Source organism: Mustela nigripes, chromosome 8, assembly GCF_022355385.1.
Source record: "Mustela nigripes isolate SB6536 chromosome 8, MUSNIG.SB6536, whole genome shotgun sequence".
Taxonomy (NCBI): Eukaryota; Metazoa; Chordata; class Mammalia; order Carnivora; family Mustelidae; genus Mustela; species Mustela nigripes.
The window spans coordinates 42,138,352-42,154,705 of NC_081564.1; the positions used below are offsets into that span (position 1 = coordinate 42,138,352).

Genomic DNA, 16,354 nt, shown 5'->3' on the forward strand with positions numbered 1-16,354 from the left:
ACAATTAATTTGAAAATGCACACTTTCATGTGTTTAAAACAGTTATTTAGTATCATGTTTTGTTATATACATGCAAATGTATTTAATAGAAAATGCTATTTGTGGGGAAAATAGTGAAAGTGGGATAGTAGACTCAGTGTATGTCAGTAATTAATATCGTACTTGCTGTGACTTATTGAAGAGTTCAGAACTTCTGAATGATAATAGTAATCTCTGTCTTAATTTCAGAACACATTCTATTCTGCTGGGAAAAACTATTTACTACGTATGTGCAATGGTAAGTAATTCAGTTGTAAATGATTGTTTTTTAAAACATGTTTTTTTTTTTTAATTTAATTTTATTTTTTTGTGTGTGTTCCAAAATTCATTGTTTATGTGTTTAAAAAAAAAAACAGGTGGTTGAATTAAAGTGATAAAATTTTAAAAACAGATTAGTGTCTTCATTTTTAAATAACGGACTGATTTATTACAACTCATCATTCCCTTTAAGTTGAACTGTTCCTGGGGTGCCTGGGTGGCTCAGTGGGTTGAGCCTCTGCCTTCAGCTCAGTTATGGTTGGGTCAGGTCATGGTCTTAGGGTCCTTGGATCGAGCCCCACGTCGGGCTCTCTGCTCAGCAGGGAGCCTGCTTCCCCCTCTCTCTCTGCCTGCTTGTGATCTCTCTCTCTGTGTCAAATAAATAAATAAAATCTTAAAAAAAAATTAAACTGTTCCTGTTGTGGGTGTAAACTTAAAACCAAAATAAAATTTAGTAAAGTTTATCTTGCCCATGCTAAATTCATTTTATTCCTGATTTTTTTTTTTTTTTAAGATTTTATTTATTTATTTATTTGTCAGAGAGAGAGGGAAAACATAAGCAGGCAGAGCTGCAGGCAGAGGCAGAGAGAGAAGCAGGCTCCCACTGAGCAAGGAGCCCAATGCGGGACTCGATCCCAGGACCCTGGGATCATGACCTGAGCTGAAGGCAGCGGCTTATTAACCAACTGAGCCACCCAGGCGTCCCCCTGATTTTTTTTTTTTTAATTCCTGATTTTTTTTAAAGCTTTTTTGGAACAATAGTTTGTACTGCCAATTTTGATGACTGCTTTAAAAGGAAAATACTCTTGACAGACTAACAAATCTGGGTATAGTTATAATCAACAGAATGATTTCCTATAACCTCATTTCCATATATTGTTAGACCTCCTGAGAAGATTATCAAAATCCCAGAATACAGTCTTCTGTGGACGAATTCAGCTCTTTTTGGCCAGGCTTTTCCCTTTATCTGAGAAATCAGGTAAGCTTTTATACATTAACTAATGCTTTGAAGGAAAATCTATTTCAGTTTTTAATGGATTAGAAGCTGCTCTGATGATATAGTGATGTGTGATTATATGTGATGATACAATACAGGTAACCTTTAAAGTCTCTGATTTTTTTTTTTTTTTTGAAGTATAGTTGACATGTATTAGTTTCAAATGTACAACATAGTAATTTAACAGTTGATTCTTTTCAGGTTCCAAGCTTATTAATAATAAAAATGTGTAGTTGAATAACACATATGTAGATATGAACTGTCAGGTCTCTATTTATATTATAATATATGCTGATTTTTCTGCTTCCATTTTCTCCCTCACAGTCACTATTTAGGCACACTTATTTCATTTCTTTTACCATTTTTTATTGTGAAATACAGCATTCATATAGAAAAATGCATAAAATAAATGTATACTGTAATTATTCTGAATTAGATCCTTCTGTAACCACTGTCAAACTCCAGAAATGGAATATAACCAGTTCTCCAGAGCTCTCCACATTCTGTTCACATATGCCAGATTTAATACCTCTTTCCTTTAGTCTTCCTTTCCTTAATGTCCGGCTAATATACCACCTACTTCATATGTTGTTGTGAGGACTAAATGAATTAAAGTACATGAAAAGCTTACAACAGTGCGTGCATGTAGTGATACCCACAGTATATGCTGGCAGTGGTTTCTGAATGTTTCCTTTTTTGTCACACTAGATCTGTGTTCTTTTTTTCCTTTCCTACTTATTTAATGTGATCAAGATTAATTTAGATTACTAAAATACTTACTGCTTGTATTTCTGATCTTCTAGTTGTGAAAAATCTCCCCCTTGGACTTTTCTTTAGTGAAGGTCTATGTTTTGTCTGAAAATCTTTATTCTTGAAGAGTGATTTCAATACAAAAGATTGTAGGTTGGCACTAGATAGAGGATTTCATGGTGTGTGAGATAATCCTGTCTTCTGACTTCTCTTGTTGTAGACAACACAAATATCAGTGTAACCTCTTGGAAGATAATCTAGATTTTTTTTTCTCTCTTTGATCTTAAGATTTTTTTTCTTGGTTTTGGGTTCTTTGGGGTTTTTTTTCCAGTTGTACTATGAGGTATCTTACTGTGGATTTCTTTATCATGTTTGAGATTTGTGGGAATCTTAAATTGTGGATTAGTGTCTCATCCAGTTTGTAAAATTTTAGCCATTATTTTGTCAAATATTGTGTATGCCTTTTTCTTTTCTTTCTGGAATTCTAGTAAACATTATTACACCTTGTCCATATCCTCTGTCTCTTATTTTTTCTATATTTTCATCTATTTATCTCTAGTTGTCACTTCTGAATAGTTTCTTCAGAATGGTTTTCCAGTTCACTCTTTCTTAAGCTATGGGTGATCAGCTGCTAAATGAATTTTTAATTTTAGTTTTTGTTGTTTTCATTGTATTTTATTTTTATTTTTCACTTGTTGAAGGTCTTTTTAAAGTGTGCTGTGTCAGTTTCTAGTTTCTTATTCCCCACTCGTATTTTCAAACTTATTCTTTAGTTTTTTAACCAGGATAAGCATTGTTATGTATCTGATCATTCTAGTACCTTCAGGCTTTGTGGGTTTGTTTCTGCTGTTCCTCAGGATGTCTTATCTGTTTGAGTATCTGGTGAGTGTTGGATGTTACATTTGAGATAATATTGAGGGATTAGTTTTAAGGTCTCGGATAGATACTTTTCTCCAGATAGAGTTCTCATTGCTTCTGCCAGGCACCTTTAGAAGGAGGCTATCACCAGTCTTTCAAACATTGAGAAGACTTGGCACTGAACTATAGTTTGGTTTATTTTAACCCGATACTTAAAACCCTACAGGTTCCTAGCATTGAAGATGGCTGGTGGGATTTATTAGATTCCCTACCTTTTTTGGGCCCAGATTTGTTTTTAAAATTCTAGCTTCGTGAAAGCTACAAAAAGGGTAGCTCAGTTTTACAACTGATTCTTCTCTGCTTGGTAGATGTACTTAAGATAGAAGTGGCTTTAAGTATTGATGATGCATTGCTTATCTTACTTGCCTTCTGGATGTTTGCCACATATTCCTTTCTTGTCAGCTCTTTACTGTTTAAACAAAACAAAACAAAACAAAACAGCATTTTTTACTTCATTGCCTTGAATAGGATGTGAACGTGGTTTATACCCTGTGAATTTTCATGGAATTAATGTAATTTATCCAAGTTTTTAGTTGGTTTTGTAGTGTTGATCTGAATTAATTAGCTAATTTGGCCTTTTGTTTCTGGAAACTCACCTTTTTCATTTTTTTAAAAGCTTTCAACATGTGAGTCCACATATCATACAAATCACCATTTAAAGTGTACAATTCATTGTTTTTTTAGCATGTTGACAGGGTTGTACAACAATGACTACAGTCTAATTTTTAAACATTTTTCCTACCCTGTACCTAGTAACTGTCACTCCCCACTCATCATCATTCTTATCCTCTCCTCAGGCCCTAAAGAACCATGAATTTGCTTGTTCTCTATAGATTCTGGACATTTAAAAAATGGAATAATGAAATATGTGGTCTTTTATTGACTGGGTTTTTTCTTTTAAGATTTTATTTATTTATTTGTCAGAGATCTCAAGTAGGTGGAGAGGCAGGCAGGGAGAGGGAGAAGCAGGCTCCCTGCTGAGCATATAGCCCGATGCAGGGCTCAATCCCAGGACCCTGGGATCATGACCTGAGCCACAGGCAGAGGCTTTAACCCACTGATCCACCCAGGGGCCCCTTGACTGGCTTTTTTAACTTGGCATAACGTTTTCAAGATTTATCTGTTATAGCATGTATCAGGATTTCATTTTTTTCAATATTCTCAATATGGATATGTCACATTTTGTTTTTCCATTCAGTTGATGGACATTTGGGTGGTTTCTGCCCTTTTTGCCTATTATGAATAATGCTGCTGTGAACTTTTGTTTATAAGATTTTATTTGGACATATATTTTCATTTCTCTTTCGCATATACCTAGAGTGAAATTAGTAAGTCATGTGGTAACTCTGTATTTAAATTTTTGATGAACTACCAAACTGTTTTGCAAAGAAGCTGCACCATTTTACAATCCTGTCATCAATGCATATGGGTTCCAATTTTTCCACATCCTTGTTAACACTTACTGTTATCTTAATTTTTTTTATTATAGCCATCTTAGTTGATATGAAGTGGTATCTTGTGGTTTTGATTGGCATTTTCCTAATGACTAGAGATGTTAAGCATCTTTTCATGTGCTTACTGGTCATTTGTATGTCTTCCTTGAAGAAATGGCTAATTTCCATTTTTAAAACTGGATTGTCTTTTTCTTAATCAGTTGTATGAGTTCTCTTTCTATTGTAGGTAGTACACTCTTATCAGATATGTAATTTGCAGATATTTTCTCCCATTCTGTGTATTTCCTTTCACTTTTTGATAGTTATTGTTTGCAGCAGAGAAGTTTTATATTTTGATGAAGTTTGATATATCCATCTCTTCCTTTGTTGCCTGTGCTCTTAGTGTCATATCTAAGAAATCATTGTCTAACCTAAGGTCTAAAATATTTATTCTTGTGTTTTCTTATAAGAGATTTAGCTCTGTGCTCCATTTTGAGTTAATTTTTGTTTATGGTCTGAGGTGGGAGTCCCGTTTCATTCTTCTGTGTGTTAACACCCAGTTGTCCCAGCATCATTTGTTGCAAAAACCATTCTTTCCCTATTGAATTGGCATCTCACCTTCTTTAGGCCTTCAAAATCCCAGGGTCAGTAGAACCTTAGGGTGTTGACTCTAACTCTTCCCTCTGTAAACCTTTTTGTTCTTTAGTGTCACACTACTGACTTTTTTTTTTTAAGATTTTATTTATTTATTTGACAGAGAGATCACAAGTAGGCAGAGACGCAGGCAGAGAGAGGAGGAAGCAGGCTTCCTGCTGAGCAGAGAGCCCAATATGGGGCTCAGTCCCAGGACCCTGGGATCGTGACCAGAGCCAAAGGCAGAGGCTCTAACCCACTGAGCCACCCAGGCGCCCCCATTGATGGTCTCAATTTTACTTCCACAGGAAGCCTCTCTTTCAGCATCTAATCTAAACCTGCCACTGCAGTCACCCATTATCACCACCTGATTTCAGATCTCTTCCATCTGGCATTTTCAGTGTATTTGTGTTTTTTACTTCTGTGATCTCTATGTCTAGAACAGTGCCGGATACCTAGTTGCCATTTAAATCTGTGATAAATGAAGGCTGTGTTTTGTGAAACTAAATGTGCCCCTTCCTAAGTACTAATTTGTAGTTTCTTTTCTGGAAGTTACAGAAGATAGAAGAATAAGAACAAGATTTCAATTCTCAGCTTTTTTTTTTTTTTTTTTTAATGCATAATCTAAATTTGGTTGTGTTATGGCCTCATAAAATGTAGCTGGATTTAGAATGTTAATTTTTTTAGGGATATGTGAATTTAGTTCAGGAAGGAGAGTGGCCTGTAAATTTCCTTTCCTATATTGATCTTGTTAGATTTTTTGTAGCGGATTAAACTACTTTTATAAAATGAATTGAAAGTTTTCACATTTTCTTCTTTTCTGGATGAGTTGGAGTAATTGTGTATTATTTCTTTTGTGAATGTTTGGTAGAATTTATGAGTAGAAAAGCCACAATAAAGTTTTGTGGCTATGGATTTGATTTATGTAACAGATTTGGAACTATTCAGACTTTTCATTTTTTCTTGAGACAGTTTTGGTAACTTTCCCTCTGGGAATTTGTGAATATTATCTAAAATTTCAAATGTATATTATTTATAGCTTTGTTTTTCTTTTCTATTTTTTTAATTGAAGTATAATTAACATACAGTGTTCCGTTAGTTTCAAATGTATGATATAATGATTCAGGAATTCTATTACTCAGTGCTCATCAAGATAAGTGTGCTCTTAATCCCCTTTATTTGTAGATCTCATCATTTTTTAAAAAAACATTTTAAAGATTTTTTTTTTTTAATTTATTTGACAGAGAGAGCTCACAAGTAGCAGAGAGGCAGGCAGAGAGAGAGGAGGAAGCAGGCTCCCTGCTGAGCAGAGAGCCCGGTGCGGGGCTCAATCCCAGGACCCTGAGATCATGACCTGAGCTGAAGGCAGTGGCTTAACCCACTGAGCCACCCAGGCACCCCTTAAAGAACATTTTAGACTTCTCTTTCAATGTACAGCATTACTAATTTGGCAAGACAGAGAGAAACCATTTTTTCTTTCTCTTATTGACTCTTTGAAAAACTAATAATATATTGCTAAGGGTAGCTTTAAACAATATATATCCTTTAATAAATGTTTTTAAATTTAATTTCTAAATTATAAAAATAACAAAACCTATTTCAGGAAATTTGGAAGATGAAGGAAAAAAAGTTGTTTATAATTAATCCTACCACCCTAACACAAGCTAGGTTGGCATTTTGAGATATTTTCTTAGGATTTGGAAATCAAGTATGGTGTTATTTCTGACTTGATCTTTTGTTTCATTATGGATTTATCGTTTTATATGTTTTGGTTATATGACAACAGAGTTACAGTCTTAAGTCTAGTTGTTTGGTGAATTGCTTTGAAAATCTTTTCTTCTCTTTAATAGGTCTTAACTTGCAGAGTCAGTTTAATCTGGAAAATGTTACTGTTTTCAATACCAATGAGCAGGAAAGCACCCTGGGTCAGAAGGTGAGGCTGATAAGAAATCTTACCTTATAAATCAAAACTTATAAAATCTAATCATATTTTAAGTATGTCCTAAGATAACTCCTGTGAATGGGTATTCAAAGTCACCAAAAATTTTGAAACCTTTTTTTCTAATTTATAGAAATAATTTGTATTCTGTGTAGAAAATGCAGACAAAACAGAAATATTTAAAAAAGAAAGTACAACTATTCCATAATCCAAGGCCCCAAAGATAACCACTCTTAGCATGTCTTAGTCTTTATAGGACTTACTGTGTGTATAGTTTTATTCTAAAACTGAGGTCATACAATACATATTATTCTGAAATTCACTTTCTTCTTTTAACAATAAAGTTTTTTTTGTTTTGTTTTTTTAGATTTTATTTATTTATTTGACAGAGATCACAAGTAGGCAGAGAGGCAGGCAGAGAGACAGGAAAGGAAGCAGGCTCCCTGCTGAGCAGAAGGCCAATGTGGGGCTCGATCCCAGGACCCTGGGATCATGACCTGAGCTGAAGGCAGAGGCTTTAACCCACTGAGCCACCCAGGCACCCCTTCTTTTAACATTATAAAATGGATGCATTTCTGTATCAGTACATTTAGATCTTAGTGTTTTAATGGTTCATATTAAGTCTTCTAAGTGGATATTTATCATAATCCTTTCTATGGGCATTTAGTGAAAAATGGTTAACAGTATTACAGTGAATAATACTGTATATAGCATTGCTAAATTATCAGGTGTTGCCTTAGGATAAAATCCAGTAAATGAAATTGTTGTGTTGAATGTATGCATATATCAGATTTTGATAGCTGTTGACCAGTTACTTCTCAAAAAGTTTATACCTCTTATATCATCACCAGTGGCACTTGGAGAATATCTGTCCATTTTCCCACAGCCTCATCCTGGGAATTACCAATTTTTAAAAATCATTGCTTAATTGATATACACTTGAAAAGTAAATGTTTGTTTTAAACTACGTTTCCTTTGTTATTAGTGAAATTGAGGGACCTACTATATATATATTGGAATTTATTTTTCTTCTGTGCCAATTAGAAACAGTGAGAAAGAGGATAACTTATTCATGCCATGTGCCCATTTTACTTTTGAAATGTCTTTTTCTTACTGATGTATAGAAGCTCATATTGAATATTATTAATTCATTGCCTACCATTTTGTTGATTTTTTTTCTCAGTTTATAGTTTTTCTTATAACTTTATTTATGGTGCCTTTACTGTATAGAACTTTTAAGTTTGGATATAATATTAATGTTTGTTTGTCTTCTGTTTAGTTGTTTCTAGTCTTGTGTCATGCTAAAGGCTTCCACTCCAGAAGAATAAGTTATTGTTTCTTTCTTTTGATGCTTTTGTGATTTATTTTTTAAATAAATCTTTAATCCAGCATGAATGTTGGTATATGAAATAGGTTGTGTTATGATTTTATTTTTTCCAAACAGTGAGCCAGTTAACTCAGAACCATTTGTTAAATAAATAATCCGTATTTGTCCACTGATTTTTAAAAGCTATAATCAACTTTATTTTTAAAGATTATTTATGATATATCCAAAAGACAGTCCATAGTTGGCAAATTTCTGGACATTTAGCACTTGTTCTGCACTTAGGAACAAGTTATGAAGTTTGAAAAATTATTAATTAGATCTAGCTAATATCTCATAGTAAATTAGATTTCCTAAGGAACATAATTTGTTCCTTAAAATGTAATGATTATGAATTTGGAAATGATGTTGACTTAAGATTTCTTTAAATTTTAGAGGCAGGGTGGGGGTCTTAGTGGCCAGGGAGGGATGAAAATGAAACAAGGTGGAGAATCAGGAGGGAGACATACCATAAGGGACTCTTAATCTTGGGAAATGAACTGAGGTTTGCTGGGAGGTGGAGGGGTTGGGATAGGGTGGCTGGGTTATGGACATTGTGGGGGTATGTGCTATGGTGAGTGCTGTGAAGTGTGTAAGACTGATGATTCAAAGATCTGTACCCCTGATGGAAATAATACATTATATGTTAATTAAAAAAATTTTTTTAAATTTTGTCTTTCACTTTTATGTATCTTTTGGTGCTTCTTGGACAATTTCATATAAACTTGTTATTTTGAATTTCTCACTGTAGAGCTAGACACTCAGCATATCCTTAAGTGTTCCCCAATAATAAGAGTTCTCTGTGGGGTTGGGGAGAATTTTTATAGTCCAATGAAAATTGGGGACAAAACTACTTAGGTATACTTCAAGTTATTAACTGCAGTTCTTCAGAGTTCTTAATATACTATATGTAAGTATATAATACACTTCTGTCTAAAAGATCATCATATATATTTCTAAAATGTATTTTGCCATAGACCCTTTATTCCCATAGAGAATCTACAGACCATGTTTGAAGAAATACTGATTTAAAACTTTCTGCATATCTTCATGGCTATCTTATATCATCGTTGTACTGCTCTTGAGTTCTCAGATCCTTGTCACATAGAATTGCCATTGCCTTAAAGATTAACTGTCTAGACAGAAGTGCAACTAGATTCTCTTAACAGTGTTTGTCTAGCGATGTGTGAATGATGTTATTCCAGCATGTCTTCTGGCTGACAACTGCTTTGTGACAGACTGTACATTTTTTAAAATTTAGCACACTGAGGATAGAGAAGAAGGAATGGATGTAGAAGAAGGTGAGATGGGAGACGATGAAGCTCCAACAACTTGGTGAGTTTTAGAAGTTCAGATTTTGTGATTTACAAAACTAAAACTTAAAAACTTATCAGGTACTAGTGTCCGGATATACACAAGGAGGAAGAAATCACGCTTCAGATTTATTTGTATTTTTTATGTGTATTACTTAAAATTATAAATCCTAAATCATTAATATGCTCTTTAGTTGGTTTCTAAATTACATGCGGACAGTTCATTGTTTACATGGTCTATTGTTTGCATATTCCTAATATTTGGAAAGCCAACCATAGGCAACCTAGATACTTTTTCCCTTTTTCCTTCCATTTAACTTGATGGACTTCGTGCCTGTGGATAATGAGCTGACTTCTTAATGAAGTGGAAGGAATTAGTAACCTCCTTTCCGTCTTCTCCCCTTCCCACTCTCGTCTCTTGTTTCCTATCTCATCTGCTAACTCTGTGCTTTCTTTCCAAATAATTTTTTCCTAATGCTGATGAGAAGGAATGAGGAAGAGAAAAAGGGAGACATGAAGGAAAGTTTTTACTTCCAGGTGTCTGAGGTAACAAAAGTTATCATCAGTTGCAATTGAATTTCTGGAGGATCAAGAAGAGTTTCCAATATCTGCACAGGGAGATGTATTCCTGGCATCCCAGGTTTCAGATTCAAACACATATCTCCAAGAAACTTTGAGAGTAGTGTGCCTCCAGGCTGAATTCCAGTCCTAGTCGTGTAACCTTAAGCAAATTACCTAACTTCCCTGAAACTCAGTTTCAGGGTCTTTAAAATGTAGTAATGCCACCTACCTGCTTGTTGAGATTATTAGATGAGATGCTGCTTGGACATGGTCTGTTAAGGTACAACATAGTTATCCTTATTATTACCATAGTTGTTGATGTTATATATAATGATATATGGAAAGCACTTAGTGTTTATTCAGTTGCCATTATTACTAGCTGTAGTTCTGTGTTTGGGGTTTGGGGTTTTTTGGGTTTTTTTTTTTTGGAAGACCTGTTTGTTCATGTACATTATGGATAGAGTATACTTTTGGGGTCTAACCTGAGCAACATAAAGGACTAAGGTAGTAAGCTCCAACATAACAGGTCACCTGAAATGTTAAAAAGAGCCACCAAAGACAAACTGTCCAATGGGGTTTTGTCTAGTTGGACTCTGCTGAAGCCTTTATAGATATGTCAGCCCCATTGATTGTTTATTAGCTGGTCCCAGTGGCAGAAAAATCACTTAAACAGGATTCAACATTCAGCTGCCTCTCAGTCTGTCACAATCATTATATTTTCTTTTTTTTTTTTTCCTTTTTTTATTGAAATGAAGTCGACATACAATATTACATTGGTTTCAGGTATACAACACAGTGATTCAACGTTTATACACATTAGAAAGTGATCACCAGGATAAGTCTAGCTACCATCTGTCAACCATACAATTACAATATTGTTGTATTGTTGACTGTATTCCCTATGCTATACTTTACATTCGAGTGAGTTACTTATTTCAAAACTGCAAGTTTTACCTTTAATCCCCTTCACTATTTTTTGAATGGAGGAAGAGATTGGGAAATTACTTTTTGACAAAGCAGTGTGACCAACTGTATCACCAGAGTATTTTAGACACTGTAATTTACAAAGAACATATTACCCATATATCTATGATATGAAGCCCATTTCAGATTTGGCTCAAATATACCAGCAAAAAATTTTGTATTAAAAAAATTCTAATATAATCTAAAATCACTAATTGAACATCTAAAAAAACATGTCAAGTTGCAGAACATCTTGGTTAAAATAGTTATAAAACATTTTATTTTTACATTAACTTTCACCTTAATTTGTTATGGCTTGCATATACAATAACTAGTCACATTTGCTTTGTGCGGATAAATGCAGAATCCAAATGTATCTGTGGAATGGTGAAGTTAGAAGGCACATTGCAGTAAGTCCAAACATTAAAGGAGGGTAAAGAAGTGTTGACATTGAGTGTAGACAACTCTTTCAAGATGTTTAGATATGAAGGAATAGCCATGGAGGCACAGCATGGATTGGAACTTTCAGAGGAAAAAATGTTAGTGTCTCAACTATAAAAGTTTCCTGGTAGTCATATATATATATATATATATATATTTTTTTTTTTTAAGATTTTATTTATTTGTTAGAGAGACAGAGAGAGATACAGAGCGCAAGCACAGGCAGACAGAGTGGCAGGCTAGAGGCAGAGGGAGAAGCAGGCTCCCTGCCGAGTAAGGAGCCCGATGCGGGACTCGATCCCAGGACGTTGAGATCATGACCTGAGCCGAAGGCAGCCGCTCAACCAACTGAGCCATCCAGGTGTCCCCCTGGTAGTCATATATTAATACAACTTTCAAATTTCTTCTATGAGGCATCTCAAATAAATACTAGGCCAACTAAAAATAAAAGGAGAGATAGCAGAAGCTTTTACAAGTAGGAGATGATAATTAACACCTTAGATTATTGTTAGTATCAAACATTAAATTAAAATGTGAGTTTTCTGGCAACCAAAACAGTAGTGGACCATACAATGGTTACATAATTCTCATTCTCTGATTAGAGGTAGTGTCCCATTTCTTAACAGGCCAACTTTCCTTATACTACAATTCAAGAGGTATTTATTATATTCTTATATGTGGTAACTGATTAACATTTTATGTGTGTGCATATAACTATATGTATAAAACTATATAAAATCTTCAAAAGCAGTTTTGTTTCATCCTTTATTAAGTGTATGGAACTACACAAATAATAGTCATAGTACTATTTTATGGGTGTAAATCATTTTTATATGTGGCTTTTTCTTTTTTCCAATTCACTTACACATTTTGGAAAATGTTCCTTTTGTGGCTTTGGTTTTCTGGTGTGTGTGGCTTTTTTTTTTTAACTTGATCTGTAGAAAACCCAAACTTACAACCTTATTGTTATAAATGAATAAAATCACTTCAGTTATAGAAAATAGTTTATGTCAGTTGATGTTCAGATAATTATTTTCCTGTTTTCAGAGTTGTTACTAGGAAAGAGTGTAGAAAGAGTGAAAGTTAACATACCCATTAGATTCTTTCAAATACTGTTGGTTCTTGATAAAAGTTCTGGCAGGAGCTGGATTTTGGTCAATTAAAAGTTGTCAGTACTCTTCATTATTGATTTGAAGGAAGATCCACATGTTTCAAATACTAGTAATTGGTCTAGCAAAGTTAGTGTTCTTTTATCAAAATTAGCTAGCTTGCTTAATTATTTACCTTTATACATAATTCAGAGCGATCGTAATCTGGGTAAGTACCTAAGCATAACTTCAAGCCTCTTGTGTAAAATAAAATGCATGCAATCTACACTGCTATTTCCTTGCAGACCAAGGACTTTTTCAATTATTGCCAAGTTCACAGCTTAGTTCCAGACAGTTAACAGTTGTCAGAAGTGTGAATGTAAGATAAGTGATCTGTTACTGTGTGTGTAGATGTGTGAGGGTTTTTTAATTGATATGCCAATTAATATAAATTTAATAAAATTCTTTAAGCAGGCATTTTATGATACCAACTAGTAGTTGTAATCTTAACCGTATGTGAATTAGAGTCATGGTGAGAATCTTTGTCAGATGTGCTTCCATATGTTATACTAAACTACTTTTCCCTTTGTCATTCTTAACAAATGCCTTTTAAGACATTTTTGTAGAAAACTGATTTTTTACGTTAGCAAATTATTTTTTACTTTTCTACTCTAACCTTCCTTTACATGTATATATAAAGTAAGGCATTTTTCAGTCTTTTAAACTTTACACTCCCATCCAAGAAAGCTTAAAAAGTACATGACAAAAATTATACTTGTTTAATTTACTATAATCCTTTAAAATGCATTATGATATGGCCCATGATACTCCATTGTCATTAAAGTAATTTTAATTATACCCATCTCAAAGGTGAAGAGTGGAAGATTACTTATTTCCTATTACTGACCAGAAGTTAAGACCCTTAATATTGTAGTACTGTGTGGATCACTAAACCCCCTTCCTGTTTCCCACATAAAATTACAGTCTTCCTTAGAACACTTGTATGGCTGTGATGCTTAGAAAAAATGCTAACTGTAATCCATAGATTCAATTTATTAAGTTTATTTAGAAAGAATAGAAGGTAGTACACAATTGTGTTTACAAGTAAAATTAATTTTACAAAGGTGATGTTGAAAATTTTTGTGGATATTTGAGGATATGAGATAGTCAATACCTAAAGCATTTTTGATAATGGCTTTTTGGAGTGATATAGATTTTGTCAAAAACAAAAATCTCTTGGGTAAAAAAGTCTAAAATGTTTTAACTTTTAAAATTAAAACATAGTATAACGATTTTGGTAAATTTAAAAATTAAAAGAATGTATTGATACTGCAGATTTGTAGCAGTGAAATTGCAAATTGAATTAGTAATGCTGTAATAAAGACACTAAACAGGAGGCAATTTATTTATATGTGTATATATAAATATAAGTTTATATATATATACAGTTGATATGTATTTTACATATTTGTCTCATGCCATGGCTTTTAGCTTAGGTTCAAGGTGATATTAGCTTAAACAATGTGGAAGTTGATATCTTTCTTATGGAAAAGTCTGGAGACAGGCATTTCAGAGCTGGGAGATCGCCTAGGGACCTATGTTCCTCCTAACTTCTTGTCCCACCTTTTCTTGGTGTGTGTTCTTTTTGTCTGTAGTCCATGTGACTCATCATCATATCTGCATTCTGGCCAGCAGAAAGGGGAAAAGGAAAATGATAAAACATGGCCCAAAATTTGCACATATGACTTTTACTCCCAACTAGCCAGAACTTAACCACAGGGCCATACCTAGTTGCAAGAGAGGTTGAGAAAGATAGTCTTTAGCTCTGAATAAACATGTACTGGGGCACAGTTCAAGGGTTCTACCACTATAGATAAACTGGGTCTGTTAGAGTCTATGAATCCCCTGAAATTGTTTATAAAAGTCTGTTTAAGTGCACTTCTCTGGGGAAAGGAGCTGTAGCTTTCGTCAGCTTCTTCGAGGGGTGTATGACCTAAAGTTAGGAGCACTTAGATTATTTCTAAAAGAACTTAAGTGATTTATTTAACATAACATTTATTTTATTAGCTCCATTCCAATTGATTACAACCTGTATCGAAAATTCTGGTCACTTCAGGATTACTTCAGGAACCCTGTGCAATGCTATGAGAAGATTTCATGGAAAACTTTTCTTAAGGTGAGTTCAGTCATAGACTACCCAAAACCCTATATTCTACAGTTAATGGCAGAAGCAAAACTTGTCTCATATCCAGCATACTTTTTATTATATAATTTTATCTCTTACATTTTTATGCCTATTTCATATTGTTAAATCACTGATTTTGTGGAGTAGTTTGTAAATGACTTAGGGATTTAAAAGCTCCTAATTACAGACTTGGGTTTTTTTGTTTGTTTCTACATAGTATTATCAACATGAACTGATGAATTTTTGTCAAATATAGTGTCTTTACTTTGCACAAAATTATTTCAAGTATCCTGTTAGAACAGGGGTTGCAAACTAATGGCTATAGGCCAAATCCAGGCTCCTGCCTGTTTTCCTAGACAGAGATACTGGCACACAGCCATGCTAATATTTGCAGCTGTTTGTGTGCTGTAATGGCAGACTTGAGTAGTGTGACTGGGACCATATCAGCCATATAGCCTGTGAAAATTAATAGAAGGAAACCTCATTTAAAATGGAATCAGGTAGCCAGTAGAGGAACTCTCGTATTCTGCACTAGTTGTCATTTGCAGAGCCAACTGTAAGAGATGGACCTTGCCAGTCAAAGTACTTTACTATCCCAACAGAAGGAAGGAAGATTTCTTCCTCTCCCAGCAACAGTCCAGACAATGAGAGGCAGTCACAGCTCAGCCAATGAGAAGCCACTATACTTGGAACTCCCAGTTTAGTCCAATGGACTTGTAGTTTATAATAGCCCCTACTGATTCCTCCTTTCTGCTATAAAAGAGCATTCCTCTTTGTTCTCTCAGACCTGGAGCTTGCTTGTCCCAGATTACAGTTCTTAGCTGTTCCCAAATAAACCCCCCCCCTTTTTTTTTGCTGGTGAAATAATAGTTTAATTTTATTTTGAGGAATTATTTATTTTAGAGAATATGAGCAGGAGAGGCTAAGGGAGAGTGAGAAAGAACCTCAGGCAGACTCCACCCTGAGCACAGAGCCTGATGTGGGGCCTGATATAAGGACCCTGAGATCATGACCTGAACTAAAACAAAGAGCCAGACACTTAACCAGCTGTGGCACCCAGGCCACCTTTGGTGGTTTCATTTTGAAGGTTAACAAGCCTATGGGTTACCTTGCAGTCTCAGTCAGTAGAACATGCTACTCTTGATTTCAGGGTTGTAAATTCAGGTCACACTTGGGGTGTAGAGATTCCTTAAAAATAAAATCTTAAAAAAAAAAAAAAAAGGTTAACAAGCCTAACATACTTATTATCAGAAAAAAATGGGTGATTCTTGTTTTGTAGTAATTCTCTTTATTTCTTTTATTTAGCTACTTAAATATCAGTTGTCATTTTTGGTTGTAGTCAAAATCCAAGGTAAATAGGTAGCTCCCTAAAAGTAGCATGGTATGTATTCAGATTAAGTGGTGAGTGAGAAATCATGTGGGATTATTCCCCAGCTGGATAGGATTTGACATCATTGTTTTATGGTCACAGCG

General features: G+C 34.3%; 1 protein-coding gene across 1 annotated transcript in view; it reads left to right on the forward strand.

Annotated features, from left to right (window-relative positions):
• The window catches only part of THOC1 (THO complex subunit 1), a 52,761-nt gene that overhangs the window by 7,467 nt on the left and 28,940 nt on the right, over nt 1-16,354 (forward strand). The window contains exons 6-10 of the mRNA XM_059409307.1: nt 229-277; nt 1,181-1,276; nt 6,879-6,961; nt 9,592-9,665; nt 14,764-14,872. Coding sequence (XP_059265290.1) covers nt 229-277; nt 1,181-1,276; nt 6,879-6,961; nt 9,592-9,665; nt 14,764-14,872 — 411 coding nt within the window. The remainder of the gene's footprint in view (nt 1-228; nt 278-1,180; nt 1,277-6,878; nt 6,962-9,591; nt 9,666-14,763; nt 14,873-16,354) is intronic.